At 36.4% G+C, this 24,492-nt stretch overlaps 1 protein-coding gene across 1 annotated transcript in view; it reads right to left on the bottom strand.

The window, feature by feature from the left end:
* NUP133 (nucleoporin 133) overlaps positions 1-24,492 on the bottom strand; it is a 67,585-nt gene that overhangs the window by 41,907 nt on the left and 1,186 nt on the right. The window contains exons 2-11 of the mRNA XM_021000463.2: positions 18,119-18,237; positions 13,672-13,775; positions 11,792-11,896; positions 10,588-10,725; positions 9,773-9,943; positions 8,807-8,962; positions 8,226-8,296; positions 6,708-6,855; positions 3,986-4,133; positions 1,619-1,776 (exon numbers count right to left, since the gene is read on the bottom strand). Of these exons, the coding sequence (XP_020856122.1) occupies positions 1,619-1,776; positions 3,986-4,133; positions 6,708-6,855; positions 8,226-8,296; positions 8,807-8,962; positions 9,773-9,943; positions 10,588-10,725; positions 11,792-11,896; positions 13,672-13,775; positions 18,119-18,237 (1,318 nt within the window). The remainder of the gene's footprint in view (positions 1-1,618; positions 1,777-3,985; positions 4,134-6,707; positions 6,856-8,225; positions 8,297-8,806; positions 8,963-9,772; positions 9,944-10,587; positions 10,726-11,791; positions 11,897-13,671; positions 13,776-18,118; positions 18,238-24,492) is intronic.

Raw genomic sequence — 24,492 nt, 5'->3', positions numbered from 1 at the left:
TTATACTGTCCTAGTCACAGAGGGGCCACATTTTAGGAAGGACACTGATAAGCAAGAGACTATCCAGAGGAAGGTAGTCAGGATAAAGAGGACCATGAGTATCCGGTGAGAATAACTGAAGGAATTGAGAATGTTTTGCCTGGAGAAGAAAAGATTTAGGGAGGACATGAAAGCTATTAATTATCTGAAGGGGCATTAGGAAGAAGGATTATACATATGCTCTGAATCTCAAAAGGGTGGAAAATAAGATTGAGTGAAGTTGCTGAGAAGCAAATTGAGTCTTGAGGTAAGGAAAAAAAATTCCTAACATTTAGAAATAAACAAAGATGGAATTTGATGTCTTGGGAGGCAGTTGGTTCTCCCATCATAAAAGGTTGACAAGAAAATACTGAATGACTACTTCTTGGGTATTTTATAGAGCGGATTTCTGTTCAGCTACAGGTTCAACTAGTGGCTCCTGAAGTTCCTTCAAGTTCTGAGTTCATGTAATTCTGAGCCAACCTGTGATGTGAGCAAGTCAGTGATGTGATCAGAATCCTGCACTGCGAAGATTACCCTGAATGCTATGTGACGGTTTTAATGGGGAAGTGAATAGGTAGGTATCTATAACAATAGCCTAGGCAGATGATGCACACTTCAACCACGGCAGTGGTAGTAACAGCAGTGTAGAAGATATAGGTGCAAGAGATGTTGTGAAGGTATAATCAACATAATTTGGCAAATGATAGCTACAGAGGATGAGAAAAAAGGACAGCATCAGAAATAACTGAGATTTCAATCTGAGAGGATTGTGGTACTGTGAAGAAAAAAGAGAAGTTGGGAAAGTAGGTGTAGGGTAAATGATGATAACTTTGGCTTTGGATGGCCTGAGGTGTTAGGAGATGCAAGCCTGAATCTCAGTTAAGGAATTAGGTTAGGATATAAAGATTTGGGAGTTGCCTGTGTACAGGAGATAATTAAACTTGGAGAAACAAATGAGAATATCGGGGAACTCCAGGGTAGAAGAAATGATGAGAAAATAGAGGCAGAGTTCTGGGGTAATAATCACTTAGGTGGCAAAAGGATGATGAATCAACTTGGCAAAGGAGACCAAGAAGGATCATTCTTTTTAAAAAAGATAAACTAAAGTACTACAAAAGAGATTCAGACATTTTAAGGACATGGGTCATGTCTAACACTACTACTTATACTCTTTTGCAACAGACTAAAGAATAAGAATAAAGAAACCTTTATTTCACAATACACAATTACCTTTTTTCATTTATCACAAACAATATTATAAGCAAAATAATTCATCATAGTTAATTGTCTTGAGGTTTTCTTTTTGTTGTACAATATATAATACATTGTGTTCCAATGAATATCAAAATTTCTTATAATTTCTAAGTTTAAATAACACTCATTGTTAGCATGTCTAAAGAGAAAAATATAATCCAAATATCTCTACTCTGCCAAATAAACTTATAAATTTTAAATTGATTAGACGTTTTATATTACATAGGCCTGGCTTTTGTTTTTTTCACCAGAAGCATAAAAAATGGTGAACTAATCCAAACTATTCATTATTTTTAGTCTTTTCATATAATATTGACAAATCACTTGAGACACTATATAATACCTCATTATTTGGTCCAGCAACTGAAGAAGCCAAGGAATCCTCGAGGTCTTCTGGTAATACTGAAACATTTTCCCTAGAAACAATTGCCACTAGTCCACTGTTTCTAGAGAAAAAAACTGGAAGACCAGCACAGGAACCAGCTCCTAAAATACTATCTCCTAAAAGAAAGAAAGACATAATGACAAAGGTTATATAACAGAAAGGAAATATTTTTCACAAAATATTTTATGGTTCATAAGTTTTCCTTAATCACAAATAAAACTTCACCTGCTAACCATGATCTAATCAATTAAACATAAATGAAAGGTATTAAAAACTTTTAAAAATAATTATGTTTCAAAACTTATTTTTTCCTCTTTAATATTTCTGCAAATCAACACTCAAGATCTTGGAGACAATTGAGTGGGAAAAGGAGATGTACTGAGAATTAGCAGGGATGCTGGGCCTGCTGGCACACACCTAGAATTCCTGCTAATTTGGGAGGCTGAGGGCAGTCAATCTCTTGAGTTTGAGAGTTGTGAGGTATAGTGTGCTAAGTCAACTGGGTGGCTGTACCATGTCAACACAATGCCCAGAAAGAGAAAAACCGGTCCAGGTCCAAAATAAAATAGGTGAAAGCTCCCAAACCAATCAGTAATGGGATCGGGTCTATGAGTAACCACTGTATTTTCAACCTAGGCAAGAGGAGACCTGGTCCTCAAAAAAAAAGTTTTTATTAAAAAAAAATCTACAGAACCGAGTTAAAATCTGGATTCCTGGCAATTATTAGTGTGACCAGGGCCAGTCACTTCCATGAATTCAGTTTGCTCACCTTTAGCATGGAGATAATAAATAACACTGGTATTACTTACTTCTTAAGACTGCTGTAAAGCTAAAAGCACCACATAAATATTGTTTTTCAAAGTAGAAGAGGTAGTTTGTACAACACAAAGAGCCCTGGGGAAAACCTCTAGTCAGGGAGCCCTGGCTCTCATTCTGGCTCTTCCACCAATGAGATCTGCTGTATGATTTTATCCAAGTTGCTTAACTTCTTGGGACTTCAATTTACTCCTCTGAGAAATTGGGGGTTTAAATTAAATCACCTCTAACATTTCTTTCCAAAAGTCATAATGGTGGAGATAAAAAGCTGGTTCTGTGTCCTTCCATCTTAAAGATAATCATACTACTACAGTAACAAAAAAGATGGCAAGTTGATATATTGTGCCATATGGCAAAGTGGGGGTCTTGGAGACCGGGGATGCAGAATTACATAGAACTATGGACTCTACTTTCTAATTTTATCCATCTTGCCAAAAGTAATTTAATAATATTTACATAGTACCTACCATAACCAGACCACTGTAACAGGCATTTTCATCACCTCTTATTCATCAGTTTCTTTCCTATCTACTTCTCTCCTCTAGAGAAAATATTATTATTTTCTTCCTCTTAACAGCATGAAAATTTTACTATAGCTTCCCCCCTGCCCCAGTAAAACAGTGACATCCATACTATGCCCAAAGGGCTACAAAAATGTGCATGCCCTTTGATCCAGCAATAGCACTTCTAGGGCTATATCCCAAAGAGATCAAACAAATGGGAAAAGGACCCACATGCACAAAAATATTCATAGCAGCTCTTTTTGTGCTGGCAAAGAATTGGAAATTGAGAGGATGCCCATTAATTGGGGAATGGCTGAGCAAGTTGTGGTATATGAATGTAATGGAATACTACTGTGCTATAAGAAATGATGAACAGGCTGACTTCAGAAAAACCTGGAAAGACTTATATGGTCTGAGGCTGAGTGAAGTGAGCAGAACCAAGAGTACTTTGTACACAATAACAGCCACGTCATGCGATGACTAATATTGTTAAACTGAACCCTTCTTAGCATTACAAGGATCTAAGACATTTCCAGAGGCCTCGGGATGGAAAATGCTGTCCACATCCAAAGAAAGAACTATGGAAGTCGAATCGCTGTCACTTATTTTTACCTTCTGTTGAGTTTTGTTTCATCTTTCTGATGGTTCCTCCTATTGGCTTTAATTTTTACTTACAACTTCAGTAATGTGAAAATATTTTTAATAGGAATGTAAATGTAAAGCCTATATCAGATTGTGCGCCATCTTGGGGAGGGTGGGGGGGAGTAAGGGGGAGAAAAATTTTCAACTCAAAAGCATATGGAAGTGATTGTTGATAAATCAAAATAAATTAAATTAATAAGATTAAAAAAAAACCGGTAACATCCATTATGGAAGTAGGGATAAGTGTCGTGTAAGGCTTTGAGGACATTATATATGGAGAACCATTAGACTAGAAAATAAAGTAAAAGGATGGTAAAGATGATTAAGAAGTATAAGCCATGCTTCCTGTAATTACTACTTTTACCGTGAGCACTGAAGATAATTTTCTCTTGAGGTAAAGAACATCTTCCAGTTCCTGTGGAACAGGCAAAGACAGCATTTTCACCATACAGATAGGCAGCCTGGTTTGAAAAATCAGGGACCAACAATCGGGACATCACCAGCTCTTCAGACTGAATAATTTCATTTAAGATTGCAAAAAAGCAAAGAAAAAGAAGATTACCTTTTTTGTGTGCTTAACTACCTATTTTGTGTTATATGTGAATCTATACAAGAATAAAATATTTAAAAATTTAAGCCTAAGTCAAAAGCCACCTACAATAAATGAGCCACAGACAACTTCAAAAATAAGTTTATGTACAAGTGTATAGGAAAATAAACCATTTATAACCAGAAAATCTAAAAACTAATCCTATCAGTAAATAATAACTAACAATCATAAAGTACCTGAATGTATATTGTGCTTTACAAATATTACTTTATGTGAGGATAATAAAAATACTCCAAGGTAGGCTGCTATTATCATCCCCAATTTACAGATAATAAAACTGAGGGTGTCTGAGGCAGAATCTGAACTACACTCTTCCCAACTTCAAGTCCAGCACTTTATGCTGCCACCTAGCTGCCTAATTCCTAGATAGCAACTATAAGCATTATCCTCACAATTTTACAAGTGAGGAAATTGAGGCACAATGGGAGTAAATGCAGGGAGCCAAAATTTGAATGCAGATCTTCCTGACTCCAAGTCTAACACTAAAATTTTCTACTAAATGTGAGGGTTTTTTTTTTAAATCAAATGGTTCAAAATATTTAAAATAATTAATTTATTGATTTAATTTAGAATTGACATTAGCATAGGACATTTTTACTCTTATTTCCCTGACCAAAAACCTGAGGCACAGAAAAACTAAGCAACTTGTCCAAGTTAATATAAAAGTCAGTAACAGAATCAGAAACAAAACCAGGTTGATTCTCAATCAATCAATAATCCAAAGGATGATCAAATTATCAGATGAGCTATTGCTATTGACAAGCAACATTTTGCTTTCTAGTTTTACATAAGGCATTAAAATATGTTAGGATTTTATGAAACTGACTCATTATAATAAGAATTCAAATTTTGAAAAAGTCTCATAAAATGCATATTTTAATATTTTAGCAATTTTCATATGAAAGTCTTCAAAAACTAAATGAAAAGATTATAGTATACAATTTAATTTATACTGATAAATTCTGACTTTAATGGTCCTGACTTTTGATGGCTTCTGCTAGAACTTATATAAAGGTCTGGTTCCGCTCCCACTTGTCTGATCACTGCTCAGTCTCCTTTCTCATGATGCCTGTCCTGGCCTCTCTAGTAGAATGTACCTTACAGCTCTACCCTGGGTCCTCTTCTCTTGTCTCTAACCTCTCTCCTTTAGTGATTTCATCAGCTCCCACAGGGTTGGGCTGCCATCTCTATATAAGTGACAAATCGACATATTCAGCCCCTTGCTCTCTCACCTGAGCTCCAGGCCTGCAGTACCAAGTGACTCCTGGATATCTCTACCTAAATGATCAATGACCATCTCAAACAGAGTATACTCAAAATAGAACTCATCTTCCCAAACCAGAAGTTCTTGATCTTTTTGTATCACAGAACCCTATGGCAGTCTGTTAAGGAGCCCTTCTCAAAACAATGTGTTTAAGTACATGAAAATTACATAGAGGAAACCACTTACACTGAAATACAGTTATGGAAGTAAAAAAACAAAACAAAACAAGTTCACAGACCCCAGGCTAAGAACCTCTGCCCTAAACTCACCCTTTTTCCTAACCTTTCTATCTCTATAGAGGGTATGACCATCCTTCCAGTCACCCAAGTTCTTAACCTCAGTCATCCTGACTCTTCACTCTCTTACTTCCCTCACTAAATCAGATGTTAAGTCTTGTCAACTCTATCTCCAAAACATCTCTCACATTCCTCTCCTTTCTCTACTCATGGCCACCACTCTAGCTCAAGTCTTATCACCTCTCACACGGACTACTGCAATCACCTCCTAATTCATCTTCCTGCTCGTACTCTCTCCCTTCTCCCAATTCCTCCCGCTGAAAAGCTCCAGTGGCTTTCTGTAACATTCAGATCAAATATAAACTTCTCTATTTGGCATTTAAAGCTCTTCCCAACCTTTCCTGTCTTCTCCATGATCCAGTCACAATGACCTACTTACTCCCCCATACCCATAACACTCCATTTCCGGACTCCATGTCTTGTACTTAGTGCGTCCTATGTCCAGAATGCTCTGCTCTCACCCGTCTGACCTTTAGTTCATAGCTCGTTTCAATATTTGGCCTAACTTTCATTTTCTGCAAAAGGTCCTTCCACACCCTGCCAGCTTCAAGCACTTTTCCCTCTCAGATGACTTTGCACCTACTTTGCATATAGTTTGTACATATCTAGTTATTTATACATTATCTGTCTGAATATCACATAAAATCCTAGATAGTAAGGCTCATTTTTGCCCTTTTCTTCCCCATCCCCAATGCACACTATGATAAATGCTTGACTGACTAGATCACCTCAGAAATCCCAACAAACTCCAAGATTCTATGACATGGAAAAACAAAGATTTAAAGCAACAAGAGATAGGTTTCCAATACTTTTAAACTAAAGTGCATAAATATTTCCGCCATCATTCAAAACAAAATCAACATAATTGCGTAATTCCAGGCTGATGATTTAAATAAAATTCCACACAATTCCTTACCTGAAAAGGTGGATTATACTGGGTAACTTCAACAGTAACTTCCCCAGAGAGTTGGTAGCCAGTATCCTCTACTGTTATTAAAGAATAATATGTGAGACATGGACTATCTCCTGGGTGCCATGCTGATGCTAAAATCACAAGTCCATCACTATTCAATTAAAGAGAAAAAGATTCTCAATAGAATATCTAATCAGTCCTATAAATTCATTTATTACTGCCTAGGGAAGATTACACACAGCAATGATGATTATTTGTTCAAGTCTGTGAAGTTTCTATTTAGCTGTTCACACCTCTTACCTCAGAAATCCAGGATATTTTTTTTAATCAATTACACAAATTTAAGCCACTGATTCTTCAGATTTAACACTTTCTGAACTAGCAAAAGAATCTTACTTCTTGCTCTCCCACCCCTAACATCCACTGGAATCACTAATATTTCTATTCAATGAAAAAAAAAATGAAAACAAAAAGACAACTTCTCACCAACACCAAAAATAAAATAAAATATAAAAATGAAAGAAAGAAAAGAATTACTATCCTTTATAAAACAGCATTGAATCTGAAATGAGTGAAATGCCTGACAAAAGTATCTGACTGCACTAGTAAACAAGTTCTGTGAGGTTTTTTTAAAACCACACATTGAGAATAAGAAATCCTAGTACATATCTTAATTATAAATCATACCTCAAATAATCTAAATTTTTCTAAGCTATACAAAATACAGGCATTTTCCTTATGAAAATTTTACATTCTAAAAAACAGATTTATAAGTCAGCTATTTGGAACTCATGAAACATTTCCCATAAAAACAATATTATAAATGGTGGTTACCACATAAAATCACAGATCGAGAGTTGGAAAAGATGTTAGAGATCATGTAGCCTAGCCCCTTTGTTTACAGACAAAGCCTTGAGAGGGTAAAGAATTTGAAGTTTCTCCATGAAACAGAAGAGTCAGAATTTGAACCCAGGCTCTCTGATTCTAAAATCTGATCTATGTTTCCTATAATACACCACTACCAAAAAGCTAGCTCAGATCTTTCTACAGAAGACAGTTCGGCTGAACTTCAGTACTTGAACAGTACTTCTATATGAAATGTCACTTTGAGCGTCACCTTGGAATACAATTATATTTACCCCTCTCCTCTTCCACACTAAGAGAAAGGGAGCAGGCACAGCACTGCTGAGGCTGCCTAAAACACTGGGAAAGGTGAATAAGAAAGGATCCAAATACCTCCAGTGACAGTGTTACTGTCAGAAGAGTCTCTGCTGTTTGATATGACCAGGATGTTTTTACAAAGTTGGATATTCATATGTCAGAGACTAACAATGCACAAAATGTGGAATCAAAAAGACCATTCAGATAGATAAAATATGGAACATGTGGAAAGGAAGAGAGAAAGGGAAAGGGAAAGAATGCTCATCATTTTACAACAGCATCAATGATTTTTACAAACTACTACTATCCTTTCTTCCTTGTAAAAAATTAACTGCTTAAAAAAAAAAATTAACTGCTTACCAATTCTGCTGCAAATCCAAGTATTCAATGTTGACACCCCCTTTGATTTCTTCATAATTACTTTCTGACCCCTAGAGCAAGACATGGATTACAATAATAAACATAATTAAATTTAAAAAAAAACAGACAAGTTACTCAATGATCACAGAATTCCCAGATTTTTAACTGAACATAATTCTTCAATTTTGCGAAAGTGACCTGTATGTTCTCTTGTACAGAAATGCTATGTGGCAAGGTGCTCTACAGAAGTACTACGTTCTCTTTAAAGATAAAGAGAATCAAAATTAATTTTGTTTTGAGAATTTTCAGCTACTCTTTAAAATAACTGGAGGCAATCTCCTCTTAGGAGAGGGACTCTCAATAGAGAATGGTGCACACATTACCAAATAGAGTCACTATATTGCTTATTTTTGACTCTTTCTCTTTATTACAAGAAGGTTCAATGCCTGGTGGGTAACAGGTGTTGGGGATAAACAGAAGTGAATTATATAAAAACAAAAGGGAACAATAAAATGTTATACAAGGTGTCAGTCACAAAAACAAAGCTGAAAAAATCCACTGGAGAACAATTTCTCCCTTACCCAAATTGCATCTGTGATGTTCTCCTTAAGGGCTTTATTTATGTCCCAACTTTGGCCTTGTCTTTCTGAAGTATTATCTATTTCCCATTTGCTTAGGGCTGAACTTGTAAGGGTATAATAACTCGCCTTCTCTTTGTCCCAGAGGACACTGGAAAGCTGCATGGTAGAGAAAAGTTATTCTTAAGTCAGCTATAAGAAATACAATTTTTATCACAAACTCCAAATATATTATGGTTTTTGGCTATTTATATAATTCTAGCACAATCATTTCTGAGATAAGACCTTATAGAAAGGGGGCAGCTAGGTGGCGCAGTGGATAGAGCACCAGCCCTGGAGTCAGGAGGACCTAAGTTCAAATCCAGCCTCAGACACATAGCACTCACTAGCTGTATGACTCTGGGTAAGTCACTTAACCCCAACTGCCTCACCAAAAAACAAAACAAACAAACAAACAAAAAGATCTTATAAAACTATAGCATTCAGAACTGTATAGATTTATGTTGGTAATCTGAAATTTGGCTTTTAACCAGTATTTTAACTTAGGTATTAACTTTTAACTTAGGGATTATGGTTATTATGTACGGAGAACAATAAATGAATATTTATCTGTATAATAAGTATTAGGATCTGTTAGAGGAAAGAGATTCTGTAGTCAACTTTAAATATATTTTTATTAAAATAACTTTATTTTTAAGAATATTATAAAGTAAGAATATGGTTTTAAAGTTATACAAAATATTGATAGATACACCATTTGGTCACTTTGATGGCCTATGCAGATAAGTCCTTAATAAATATTATTTGATGAGGATTCAGAGTTGCACTTCTTGAGTGATTCTCTAAGACTGTACTACTATTAAAGAGAATAATATACTAAGTCATCAGAACTTTAGATTTAAGTAGAAAACTGATTAGGTTCACATTAGTCCTTTCTAAAGTCCTTTTACCTTCATTTTTCAAACTTACTGTGTGGTCACTGCTGGGAGACAAAATTCCTAAAAGAGAAGAAACTCTTCGACCAATTCCTGAAAGCATGCCTTGACCCTGTGGAAGGACATGTTGATGAATCTTGCTCAAGTTATCAGGTATCAATCGAATTAGCTGCGTCCTTGAAGAGGCCAAAATAAAGCTTCCACCCTAGGAAAAAATAACATTGCAATCAAAATAACTTCTAACATGGAAACTTTTGAAGGAAATGAACAATAATAACAAAAAGAATACTCTCTACAAGCAAAATCATATACATCTTAAAACTAATTTTAAAGTATTAAAATGAAAAGTCCTGTTGCTTCTGTTAAAATACATAGCAGCCCACCCAAATTTTGCAGAAAAAAAAGATTTTCTGCATAAACCCCCCAATTTCTGAGTCATGATCTCCATTTTTGTAAAGACTGTTCAATTATAAATTTAATACATCAATGATTAAATTTAATGATAATATTGATAAGTCCATTAATCATTAAGGAAAAGCTATTCTTCACAATTTATACTGTGACTTCTAGTGACCTGATAAAAATAACCTGTTTCTCTAAAATACTGTTTAAAACAATTCCAGCCTATCATGTGTTAGAATTCTATTACAGCATTCACTCCCCATACTAACACATCAAGATGTAGGCTTGAATTGAAGACTTTCCCCAGACTAACTCACTGCTTTTCTTTCTTCTGCTTTCCTGCAATACCACCTGGTCTGATCACTGGTCCCATTTTTCAACCATCCAACTTCTGCCTCCCAGATGCCCCACATACATTTCTGACACAAAGGAAAACATGCACCATACCTGTACAGATGTTAGAAAACTCCACACCTTGTCTGTACTTCCAAAGTCGACAGAAGTCTCTACATAGCTGTCTTCATGCACAAGGCTGGGCCAGTATCGAACAGATCCTTCTCTGGTGGCAACCATTATAGCCACAGACTTGAAATTAAATTATATTAAAACACACTTAGCAATTATAATATATAGGAAAACTTCTGATGTAATGATTTCAAAATGCCAATAAAGATGGTAGTTTATAATCTGAATATGAGAAAAGGTTAAATAAAAGCTGTACATATTTTTGCTTTTGATTCAGACTTATGACTTTGCAGAGAACCCCAAGTGGAAACTCATTCCATCGATTCTAACTTAAGTCTTAGAGGGTTGTCAGGAACACTTTATTATTTTTTTTAAATAACATTTCATTTTTTCCTAATTACATGTAAACACAATTTTTAGCATCCAATTTTTTTTAAATTTTGAGTTAGAAATTTTCTCCCTCCCCTCCCTCATCTCTAAGATGGTAAGCAATTTGAAGCAGGTCATATATGTATAATCACATAAAACATATTTCCATATTAGTAGTCATGTTGTAAAAGAAGAAACAGACAAACAAAAAGAAAAAACCCATGAAAAAATAAAGTGAAAAACAGTATGCTTCAATCTGTATTCAGACTCCATAAGTTCTTTTTCTGGAGGTGGATAGCATTTTTCATAATGAGTCCTTTGGGACTGTCTTGGATCACTGTATTGCTGAGAAGCACTAAGTCTTTCACAGATGATTATCATACAATCTGGCTGTTACTGTGTATAATGTTCTCCTGGTTCTGCCCCCTTCACTCAGCGTCAGACCATACAAGTCTTCCCAGGTTTTTCTGAAGTCTGCCTGCTCTTCATTTCTTACAGCACAATAGTATGCCATCACTACCATATACCACAACCTCTTTAGTTATTCCCCAACTGATAAGCATCCCTTCAAGTTCCAGTTCTTTGCCACCACAAAACAGCTGCTATAACTATTTTTGCACAAATAGGTCCTTTTCTCTTGGGATACAGACCTAGCAGTGGTATTGCTGGATCAAAGGGTATGCACAGCTTGATTTGCCCTTTGGGCATAGTTCCAAATTGCTCTCCAGAATGGTTGGATCAGTTCACAACTCTATCAACAATGCATTAGAGGAACACTTTAAGTTTGATTTGTTTAATAAATGTTTATGTTATTTACCTGAATAGAATGGACTTTATACGTTGCAGGGTGGGAGAGGGCTACCAAATCAGCACTCCACGGGAAATCACTGGGTGGTAGCTGAAGTTCTTTGCAAACCGACAGCTGTAAGATAGTACCAAAATATATGCCTCCTCTGATCAAACAGAAATGTACACGAGATTTCTCTCCTTTCCCTTCTGTTCTGAACTCTGACCCACTGCTCAAAATTGCTACATTACACATGTGCCAAGTGAGTCAAACTTTGTTACCACTTCCCCTTACCCCTTAAGGAAAATAGGCCCTTCACTTCAAGGCCAGGAGTGCCATCTCAGCCATCATCCACAGAGGTAACTCCTGGGGAGATGGGGTCTGGCAACCTCAACTTCAGCCCTCACCTCCTTAGCAGTCATAGCTCCTTGAGGATCCAGAAAAGAAAGTTTTCCCCACAGTCCTTGGCTCTGTCATATGACCCCATATCAGAAACTCTAGAGTTTTATTCATGAAAATGACACTAAGGAAAAGGCATCATCATCATCTGCTTTGTCACTGCATCTTTCTAAGGACCACTGAGCTCTGCCATCAGACTTGCAGCTGCAATTGGCCCCAGCAGACCGTGAACTCCTTGAGAGCAAGGCTGTTTTACTTTTCTCTTTGTATCCCCAGCACCTAACAGTGCTTTGCATATAGTGTTTAAAAAATGCTTTTTCATTCATTCTTTGCAGTTTAAATTACAAAATATTTTTTAAATCAAACTTTCATCTTCCTATTATTATTTTAAAACAAAGTAGCTCAAAGAAATGACTAAAGAAGTATGTTAGCTACTAGAACAATTGCTTGGCTACTGTAATTATTTCCTTTTCCTTTAAAAATTAAGTAGTGTTTTCTTAGTTGGTTTGTTTGCATGTAAAGTTAATTCTTAATTATTATTTAATTTCATGCTTTTGGTTGCCTCTTTCCTGTCTCTCTCGGCTAGGCACCAAGAATTCTTCCTAACTGGTTTAGTGGGATCCTTTGCCCAATGATATTACTTCCATAATAGCAAAGAAGTCATCCAACTTTGAAAGCAGTGAGCAGAAAGAAGTGAAGCCTCATGAGCAATGTATGAGAGGAACTACAATAGTCAGAAAGTCAGGAAGCTATGGATTACCTTTGCACTTAGACAAATCTATTCTCCCTTTGCTATTAGAATGGCTTTAAATTACCTTAAAAATTTTATTAAACATTGTACAATATCTTTAATAGCACCAATGCTATGGCAGGTTCTTTCTAGTTCTTACATGAGTAGACTCTAAAATCCTGGCTGAAAGACAGTGGAATCGGTCCAGCCCTCTTAAACCAATCTGCTATCATCAGTCTATTCTGCTCCATTTCCTACAAACTAATTTTGATAACACTGGTACCCCAGACTTTGGCCTTGGTCACTGACACTCTGCCCCCAGCACTGGCTTTCAATTCCTCCCTAACTGCCTACTGATTCTGACTTGATGTCAGCATTCCTGACCAGTACATAGGAATGATTTCCACTTCAATGTTCTAGATGTGACCATTTTCTGTGCTTTTGGCCAGATTTTCCTCAATCTGGAATACATTCATTAAAAATTTATGTTTCTTTGTTCAATTAAATTAATAGTCAATTAACTAAACATGAATCTCAAGAATATGTTTAGAAATTCTAAAAAGGGGAAAAGGGAGAAATGACTCATCATGTTATTTCCCAACATATCTGTATACATACACAGTATCATACAATTACTTTATAAAAGTAATGAATACATACATTCATAAAAAGCAATAATAAAAGCATTCATAAAGAATTGTTTTGCTTATTTCTAGCCAACATTCATGCAAAATTTTTTTCAATTATTTAATTACTCGTCTCTTCTTTACAAAGTTATTACCTTAGCAACTGGTGACTGACCAATCCTCCAAATAATGAGTCTTTCTTTGAAGACCAGCCATGCCCATCCACTTTCATCTATATGGACAGTCAACTGATCATCAGCTGAGAAAGAAAAGGGAAATTATAAGACAAGCCTCAAAATAGGACTTCAAATACAAGAGAAGCTAGCAAAACTGAAAAATTTATAACATTACGGCAAAACCATACTAGACTGTAGACCTTTAACCTAAAGGTAACTTAATCTAATGTGAAACTAATTAAAAATAAAAAAATCCTCCGATGATTCCAAGATCATATTTTTTTTAATACAATCACTTTTAAAAAATACATCTAAGCAGCCATGTAAAATCCCAGAGAGAATTACTCTGAAAGAAGACCGTTCAGTAAGGGCTCTAGGGGCAGCTAGGTGGCTCAGTGCATACAGCACCTGCCCTGGAGTCAGGAGGACCTGAGTTCAAATGTGGCCTCAGACACAAAATACTCACTAGCTGTGTGACTCTGGGCAAGTCACTTAACCCCAACTGCCTCACCAAAAAATAAAAAAATAAAATAAAAAAGGGCCTCTATTTCCTTATCTGTTTTTTAAAAGGGGGGGGATGGGGTGGTAAGGCCAAGATATTCAATAAGCTGACTTGAAACCCTTACATTCTAGTATCATATATAAAACAGAACCTCCAAAATGATTTCATTAAACAGAATGTTAAACATGCTTTTGGCAAAACTTAACTAGCATACTGATGTCACTCTATTATTGCGGTAATAGAGAATAGTGATAACATGGGCAAATAAAATCTTTGATCATCTAAAAACTGTTTTCATTCATTCACAAGCTCTTTCCCACTGGAAAAAAATAGCTACCTGTTAATATTTATGGAAATTTTACTTATTTGAGTTTATCTCTCTCCCTTTATATGTGATAAAGGTTAATGATATCTGAGGACACATGAATCAGATGAAGGAAAAGGACGAAGGAAAAGGAAAAACAAATGGCAAGGATAAATCCACAAATATGATGATCAAATGCTATCTTTACTAGAACTATTTTTGCCCTGGAACTTTTTCATACTTTAAACGGCTCCCAATTTTCATTTATTTTAAATAAAAGAAGTACAATAGATCAAAATCCTCTACTCCACAGGGACTACATTCCTTAAAAGTCCTGAAATATCAATGCCATCTTAGTAGGACTCTGTGAGGAGCAAAATGTGTGCTATGCAAACCTACACAGCCCAATGTTCCAGCACCATCTTCCCCGGGTCTTCATACTTGAAGGTCAACAAGTCTAATCTCATCACTGTTGCATTCATTAATATTGAAAAGAGGTGGAGAGGCTGGAATCTGTACCAAGGAAGTACTGTCCTCACTTGGTGAGGTCACAGATGCCTAGAAATGTGGGAATCACTAGTGACTGCAGATGACAATGCACTCTTTTGATGATGGGACTGCCGAAGTGATGTGTTTTTAAACTGATGGAATGCACTGGGCTTTCCCTCTGTCATATTGGAGGTGACTAGTTTATAAAGGGAGATATGTACCCCTGAGGAGTCAACCTAAACCTCCACTGAAGGAGGTCATCTGGAGTGAACTGTGATATTTGGGATAAGTGAACAAGGAGCCAAATATCAGGAACTGACTCAACAGTTCATTAAGAAAAATCATTCTAACCTGCAAGCTTCAAAACAGTCTTTCCTTGGCATTTCTGAAGGTTCAGGGGATCAGGGTTAGAATTAGATTTCAGGTGGAATATATGTATACTGTATACTCTATATATTGCCATAATAATTATATGATATATATGTATACTTCCCCATATATGTATATGTATAATGTCATATATAATTGCCAAATCTAATGGCCTATTCTCACCTCTCATCCTTCTTGAGTTCTCTGCAGCCTCTGACACTCTCCTCTCTAGGTTTTCATGACACTGCTCTCTCCTAATTGTCTTCCCAGTCGTTGATTTGCTAGTTTTCAGTCTCCCTGGCTGGATCAGTATCCCCTAAGGTTCTTCCTGGGCCCTCTTCACTTCTTCCTCTATACTATTTCACTTGTTGATCTCATTAGCTCCCATGAATTCAATCATCATTCCTATGCAGATGATTTTCAAATCTATTTATCCAGCCATTACTTCTCTCCTGACCTTCAGTCTCACATCTCCAATTCCCTACTGAACATTTTGAATGGGATATTCCATAGCCATCTTAAACTTGTATGAAGAGAACTCATATTCTTTCTGCAAAAATCTTCCTCTCGGAGCAGCTAGGTGGTACAGTGGATAGAACTCCAGCCTTGGAGTCAGGAGGACCTGAGTTCAAATCTGGTCTCACACACTTGACACTTACTTAGCTGTGTGACCCTGGGCGAGTCACTTAACCCCATTGCCTGGCCAAAAAGCAACAACGACAAAAAAAATCCTCCTCCCCTCCTTCTTATTTCAAGAACACCACCAACCTCCCAGTCACCCAGGCTCACAATCTAGAGGTCATCCTTGTCTCCTCACTCTCTCTCTTCTCCCCCATAACCAATTTGTTTCCAAATCCCGTAGATTCTGCCATCATAACAACTATTACATATGCTCCCTTCTCACACTGTCATCACCCTGATGCAGGTTTTCATCACTTCATGCCTAAACTTAGCATTGCTTTCTGGTTGGTCTCCCTGCCCCAAGTCTCTCCCCACTCCAGTCCATGCTCCACTCAGCAATCAAATTGATCTTCAAACAGGAAATCCTGTTTGTGTTTTAAAGCCCTTCTCCACCCTTTCCAGTCCTCTTATACCTCATACTCCTCTCTCTACCCTGCGATGCAGTAACGTTTGCCTCATTGTATACTCAGTATTTAAACATGCTATCTGGCACTTAATAAACACTTATTGACTGACTAACTGTTCCTTGCACATGATACCCTATCTCCTAACTCCATCATTTTCACCGGCAGGTAACCCCTCCTGGAATTCCCTCCTTTCTCATTTGTCTCCTGGCTTCCCTAACTTCCTTCAAGCCCCACCTCAAATTGTACCTTCTTCAAAATACCTTTCCCTTACCCTCTTAAACTTAGTGACTTCCCTGAGATTATCTCCAATTTATGCTGTACATATCTTATTTACACATAGGTATTTACATATTATCTCTACCATTAGACTGTGAGGTCCTTGAGGGCAAGGACTATTTTTTTAACTCCTTTTTAAAATGTTTATCTCCAGTACTTAGCACAGTACTTAGCACAGAATTAAATATTTAATTCATGTAGAATGATGGTAGAAATTTTGACGTCTAAAAATTACTGCTGAAATCCTTTATAAAAATTCTAGGAAACTCCAGGGGCATTGTGATAGCATATGTGAATTAAAGTATAAATATCCCATTATTTAGGGAAAAACCAGCTAATCAAGTAAAGTCAGCAAGCATTTATTAAGTATCTACTATATGCCAGGCACTATGCTAAATGCTGGGGATTCAAAGAAAGGCAGAAAAACAACCCTTTCCCTCAAGGAATTCACAACCTCATGTATAAGTAATATGCGAACAACTATGTACAAACAAGGTAAGTAGGAGACAGTCTCAGAGGAAAGGCACTACGATTAAGGAGTGCTGGGAAACACTTTTTCTGGAAGGCAGGACTTGAGCTGAGACTTGATAGAAAACGAGGAAGCTTGGAGGTGGAGGAATTAGAAAGTTGCAAGCATAAGGACAGCCAGTGAAAGTGCTCAGAGTTAACAGATAGAGTGCTATGTGCAAGCAACAGCAAGGAGGCCAGTGTCACAGTATGTGGGAAGGTGAGATGTTAAGAAAACCAGAAAGGTCATAATTTGGAGCTGAATCCTTAAATGGACAACATGGCTAACCCCGAACCTTGTCTTTCTCCACCTTCTCTCTATAATCATGACTGACTAAAGGACAGGGAAGAGAGGCAGAATGTTTTCCTGTTTCTTTTGGAATTTCTTCTATAGAATTTGTTACAGGTTTCTCATTCTGAAGGCAGAATCCTCTGTATAAACATGTCAAAGATCACAGAAACAGATCCTCCCTTCACCATGTGTGATCCAAAGATTACAGTAATAAGACTTTAGGAAAGACTTTGTTAATATCTATGCTCTCCTTGGTTTCTACTGTAATAGTTAGTCAACATCCTTCATTTCAAAATCCTATTGGCCTATTTTGCAGGATTCGAAACCCTCATGATACCTATTATTCGACTTTTGATATTAGTTTAGATTTTGGCTAAATAAAGGTTAATGCTGTTAAGGTTTAATTTGGTTACTCTGGAATCAACCACAGTAGTCATTTTGTTATTGAAGTTACTAGTTACATCCCTCATGGTCTTGAATACACTGTGAAAAGCAGAGTCAAGCATATATAGATGCAAATCATAAATTCTGATCCTTTATTCTTAGCCTAGGCTTTCACTTAAAGTTTCTAAAATAGAAACATGACCAACATCACCTACCTTCAGCCAGTGCTAGAGCTTCCATAACTTTAACAGGAAGAGAAGATCCAAAAGTTTTCACATCATAGTTGACAGTCTCACTGACAGACTGGTGCTGTACCATTCTCGTGGGTGTTCCACTAAATGAAATAAAACAGTTTGTCATTTGTTTCGTAATTTAATTTCCTCCACTAACTTAACTTTCACATAATTTTAAAGAAAATCTAAAAACAGGGGACAGGAAAAAGAAAAATGAGGTATTGTGGAAAAAGGACCTTACTGGTAGTTAAGAAGCCTAGGTTCTAGTTTCAACTCTGCTAATAACTGGTTAACTGGGCTTGGGCAAGTAATTTACTTCTCAGGGTCTCCGTAAAATATGACTGGACTAAACGATCCCTTCTAGTTCTAAAATTATGAGTTTATATGAGATATGTGCTCATTTATGGTACTATATAAGAAAACTAATGAATCAATTAGCATCTAATATAGAGATTTTTGTTGCCATACTACTCTTTACAACAAATAAGGTAAAATGGAAATACTTCATTCTCATTTTTTAAATTATTCAAAATGCAGTAAAATTCCCATTTCAACATTTACAAAGCACTTATTTCATATACAGCACTCTACAAGCAAAGAGATAAAAGGATTTAAAAAACAAAATCATCGTTCTTAGGAACCTTACATTTTATAGTAAATAGTACCTTATTATTACCTTATTATTACATGGATCTTGCAATGAAATTCAAGTATCTTTCCCATGTACATACACAGTGCTCTCTCACTTGAAACAATGAAAGGTCTATAATGTGGTATTTTAAGTAGCTAGGTGGGACACTGCTGGATAAAGTGCTGAACTCGGACTTATGAAAACATCAATTCAATCTTGCCTCAGATACTTACTAGCTGTGTGACCGGGAGCAAATCCTTCAACCTCTTAACCTTCAGTTTCCTTATCTGTAAAATGAGGATAACAATAGCACCCTCCACCTCTCAGGGTGGTAGTAAGGATCAAACGAGATAAGTAAAGCTCTTTGTGCAGTATAAATTGCAGGTTGTTATTATGGGGCTTTATATTATCTGAAGGGTTGTTACTTCAACATGGGCAGCTGAGGAACAAATAAAATGAACTTAAAGACATGGTTCTTGTTCACTACAAATTTTCATTAAAGCAACAAGTAACACATAAAAACATTTTGTAGAGCATTCTGCCCAAACTGGACGTATTAGAGATGAAATCACTTGTTCAAAATGCTTGTTTCTTTTCCATAGAAATTATAAAAGTAATTTCTCCCATATTAACTATAAAAGTACTAATCTGCAACCTTTCTACTTCTAGAACAAGGAAAATCACTATAGCAAATTCTGCTCAAAGAAAATTTCTAAGATAAAGATAAAGATTCTGCAGCCTCCCCCCCAAGCTTTGGTTATGAAAAATACATAAATAGGGAGAAGCCAGCTCCCTCAAATATCTAACTCTAACCACTCCTTTACTTTTGTTTTTAAAAATATTTTTGTTTTTAAATCTTATTTGATATTTATTTTTTCCCAATTACATGTAAAAACAATTTTAACATTTTTTTCTTTCATATTCTGAATTCCAAATTCTCTCCCCCATTGAGAAGGCAAGCAATTTGACACAGGTTATACACAAGTAGTAATGCAAAACACAGTTCCAAGTCAGTCATGCTATGAAAGAAAACACACCAAAAAAATAACAAAAATAAAGAAAAATATCTTTGATCTGCATCCTTTACTTCACATATGTAAAAAAAAAATTTCTTAATCACCTAACATATACAGAGCATTGTAATAGTCACTACGGAAAAAGATAAAGCTTAGATAAGTAGGACAAAGTCCCATTCATAATGGAATTTAGAATCTACTAGTGTCATAATATCATAAATTCAGAGCTGGAAGGTATCTAACAGGTCATGCTCCTCCTTTGATAGATGAGAAAACTCAGGCTTAGAGAGGAAGGAACATGGCCAAAGACACGCAAAGAGCCAAGTGGCAGAGCCTAGATGTGAACCCAATCTAACCTAAGCCCCTGTCAGGGCTGCCTTTCTAGAGGGCTAATACAGAAACACAACGAATTGCAACACAATATACTATATGTGCATCAGAAAGTTGCAAAACAAAGTGCTACCTTGAATGTGAGGCAGAAAGGAGATTACTATATGCTACTTGGTCAGTAGCAATTAAACAAATAAGTCAAGTTGTGGAATGAAGAATACTATCCATTCCCCACCACTTAGATGACAAATTGATATTCTTAAAACATAGATCTGATCATGTTAGTAACCTCCCCTAAATCTAATGGGAAGAGACTGGGAGGGGGGAACTGGACATTTATTATCATGTTTCTCAGAGCAAGTCACTTAACATCTCAACCCCAATTTTCATCATGCGTAAAATAGTGATTTTGATACTTGCATGACATAAAGTTCTTATAAACTGTAAAGCACTACAGGAATGTGAAAACAACTAACCCTCTTCTCCCCAACTCACTCTAGCATTTTAGCTCATAAGAATGCCCATAAAGGTGCAAATTCAGGCCAGCAAGCAGTTTCAGGAGCAATAGTATATGATTAAATGTGCTTTCTGCCCCTTCCTTGCAGTCTACAAATATATCTATGTCTCTTCTATGTTTGTTAAAAAACAAAACAAACAAACAAAAAACCACACCTTCACTTGACCCTACCATCCCCACTAAAAATTGTCCTCTACATCTCTCCCCTTCTGAGGACATACTTCTTGAGAAAAATATCTCCATTTTGGTGCCTGCACTTCCCCTCTTTTTACTGGATTCTAAATCTTCTGTAAACTGGCTTCCAAATTCATCATTCAGGGCAGCTAGATGGTGCTGTGGATACAGCAACAGCCCTGAAGTCAGGAGGGCCGGAGTTCAAATGCAGCCTCAGACCAAACACTTGACACTTACTAGCTGTGTGACTCTGGACAAGTCACTTAACCCCAATTGCCTAAAAAAAAGAAAAAACAAAACAAAACCAACAACAACAAATTCATCATTCAATTGAAACCATCATCTCCAAACATTTTTGTTCAGTCATTATTCAGTGGTATCCAATTCTTTGTGACCCCATTTGGGGTTTTCCTGGCAAAGATATGGGAGTGGTTTGCCCTTTCCTTCTCCAACTCATTTTACAGATGAGGAAACTGAAGCCAACAGGTTAAATGACTTGCCCAAGGTCACATAGTTAGTGTCTGAGGCCAGATTTGAACTCTGCAAGATGAGTCTTCCTGACTCCAGGCCCAGTTATCTCTGTCCATTCTCCAAAGTTAACAAAGATCTTTTAAATGCCAAATCCACTGCCCTCTTCTCAGTCCCCATTCTTCTCAACCCTTCTGGAGCCTCTGACATTGTCAATCTCCTGTATATCCTTTCTTCTCTGGGTTTCATGACACCCTGCTCTCCTTTGATAATCTTCTATCTGTTTTCTTGGTCTTATTCACTGGTTCTTCATCTATGTCATACAAACTAACCTCACATTTCCCTCAAGACTCTGGGCCTGGGCCCTCTTCACTTTTCCCTCTATATTATCTCAATATATTTCCCTCTATATTATGTCAGTAATTTCAGTCCCCAAGGGTTCAATTAACATCTCTATGGACGTGATTCCCAGAACTATTTATCCAAACCTAATCTCCCTCTAGAGCTAATCATGCATCATCAACTGCCTTTTAGACTCTTCTCAAACTTGATATTCCATGAACATCTCAAACTCAGCATGTCCAAAATAGAAATCCTTTTCACCCCCAGTCCCCACCTCCCAATCCTCTCTTCTTCCCAACTTCTTTATAGTCAAGGGCACCAACATCTTTTCTCAGTCAGAGGCCTGCAACTTCGGTGGCATTCTCACTCTCCATGTCAAATTCTGTCACTTCTACCTTCACAAAATCTCCCATATATGTCTTTTCTCTCCACTTACATAGCCACCACCCTAGTTCAGGCCCTTATCACTTTTCACCTGGACTACTGCTATAGCCTTCTAACTAGTCTCCCCAATTTATGTCTCCCCTTCAATTCATCCTCCACTCAGCTGTCAAGATTAATTTTTCTTTTTTTCCCCTTCAATTTTTTAATATTTTTATTTAAAGTTTTGAGTTACAAATTCTATCCTTCCCTACTTCTCCTCCCCGCCCCAAGCAGTAAGTAGATATAGGTTATACATGTGCAATTACGTAAAACACTTCATATCACTCATTTTCTACAAGACTGAATAAAAGAAAAAAAATTAAAGAAAGTGAAAAATAGCATGCTTCAGTCTGTATTCAATCAATATCAGTTCTTCCTCTGGAGGTAGATAGCATGCTTCATCAGATCACTGTATTACTGAGAATAGCTAAATCATTCACAGTTCTTCATCAAACAATATTGCTGTTACTGTGTACAACTTCTCTTGTTTCTGTTCACTTCACTATACATCAGTTCATGGAAGTTTTTCCAGGTTTTTCTGAAATCATCTTGCTTGTCATTTCTTACAACACAATAACATTCCATTACAATCATATACCATAGCTTGTTTAGCCATTTCCCAACGATTTCCAATTCTTAGCCAACACAAAAAGAGCTGCTATAAACATTTTTGTACAAATAGGTCCTTTTTCCTTTTTTCGGGTATCTTTGTGATATAGACCTAGGAGTGGTATTGCTGGATTAAAGTGTATGCACAGTTTGATTGCCAAAGTTCTCTCCAGAATGTGCGAATCAGTTCACAACTCCATCAACAGTGCATTAGTGTCCCAGTTTTCCCACATACCTTCCAACATCCAACATTTTCCTTTTTATTGTATTTGCCATCCTGATAAGTATGAGGTGGTACCTCAGAGATGTTTTAATTTACATTTCTTTGATCAATAGTGATTTAGAGCATTTTTTTCATGACTATGGATAGTTTTGATTTCTTTGTCTGAAAACTGCCTGTTCATATCCTTTGACTTTAACTCAGTTCTCCATATATTTGAGAAATGAGGCCTTTATCAAAGATATTTGTGGCAAATATTTCCCCCAGCTTTCTGCTTTCCTTATAATTTTGTTTGCATTGGTCTTGTTTGTGCAAAAACTTCTTAATTTTATATAATCAAAATCATCTATTTTACATTTTGTAATGCTCTCCTTATCTCTTCAGTCCTAAATTCTTCCCTTATCCATAAATTAGACAGATAAACTATTATGTGTAAATCACGTACCCATTTTGACCTTTCCTTAGTATACAGTGTGAGATGTTAGTCTATACCTAGTTTTTGTCATACTGTTTTCCAGTTTTTCCAGCAGTTTTTGTCAAACAATGAGTTTTTTGTTCCAAAAGCTTGGATCTTTAGGGTTTATCATATACTAGATTACTATGGTCATTTACTATAACGTAATTTGTACCTAATCTATTCCACTCATCCACCACTCTACTTCTTAGTTCCAGATTGTTTTGATAATTACCACTTCACAATACAGTTTGAGATCTGGTACAGCTAGACCACTTTCTTTTGCTTTTTTTTTTAACTGACAACCCTGAGCTTTTGTTCTTCTAGCTCTATACAATAATTGTTTGATAGTCTGATTGGTATGGCACTGAATAAACTAGACTAATTTAGGTAGAATTGTCATTTTTACTATGCTGGCTTGGCCTATCCATGAGCAATTAATATTTTCCAATTGCTCAGAGCTAACTTTATGTGAAAAGTGTTTTATAGTTGTGTTCATATAGTTCCTGGGTTTGTCTTGGCAGGTAGACTGCCAAGTATTTTATATTGTCTACGGTTATTTTACATGGAATTTCTCTCTCTATCTCTTGCTGCTGGGCTTTGTTGGTAATATAGAGAAATGCTGATAATTTATGTGGGTTTATTTTGTATCCTGCAACTTTGCTAAAGTTGTTAATAATTTCAAGCAGTTTTTTAGTTGATTTTCTAGGATTTTCCTAGTATGAAATCATATCATCTGCAAAGAGTGATAGTTTTGTTACTTTACTGCCTATTCTAATAACTTTAATTTCTTTTTATTCTCTTATTGCTATGTCTAACATTTCTAGTACAATACCGAATAATAGAGGTGATAATGGGCATCCTTGCTCCACCCCTGACTGCACTGGGATGCCTTCTAACTTATCCCCATTACAGATAATGCCTGTTGATGGTTTTAGATAAATATTACTTATCATTTTAAGGTAAACTCCATTTATGAATTTTTCTAAAGAATAAGTCTGACCAGACTTGTTACCCACCTGCTCTACTGGCTCTCTATTACCTTCAGAACCAAGTATAAAAACCTCTGGTATTTAAAGCTCTTCATAACCTAGTCCTCTCTGACCTTTCTGATCTTACACTTTACTGCTCTCTATGAATTCCAAGAACCAGTGACACTGGCTTATTCGAAG

Source organism: Phascolarctos cinereus, unplaced genomic scaffold (genome assembly GCF_003287225.1).
Source record: "Phascolarctos cinereus isolate Bilbo 61053 unplaced genomic scaffold, phaCin_HiC Scaffold_5;HRSCAF=322, whole genome shotgun sequence".
NCBI lineage: Eukaryota > Metazoa > Chordata > Mammalia > Diprotodontia > Phascolarctidae > Phascolarctos > Phascolarctos cinereus.
The sequence above is the reverse complement of the archived record's forward strand: the minus strand, read 5'-3'. Positions and strand labels throughout refer to the sequence as shown.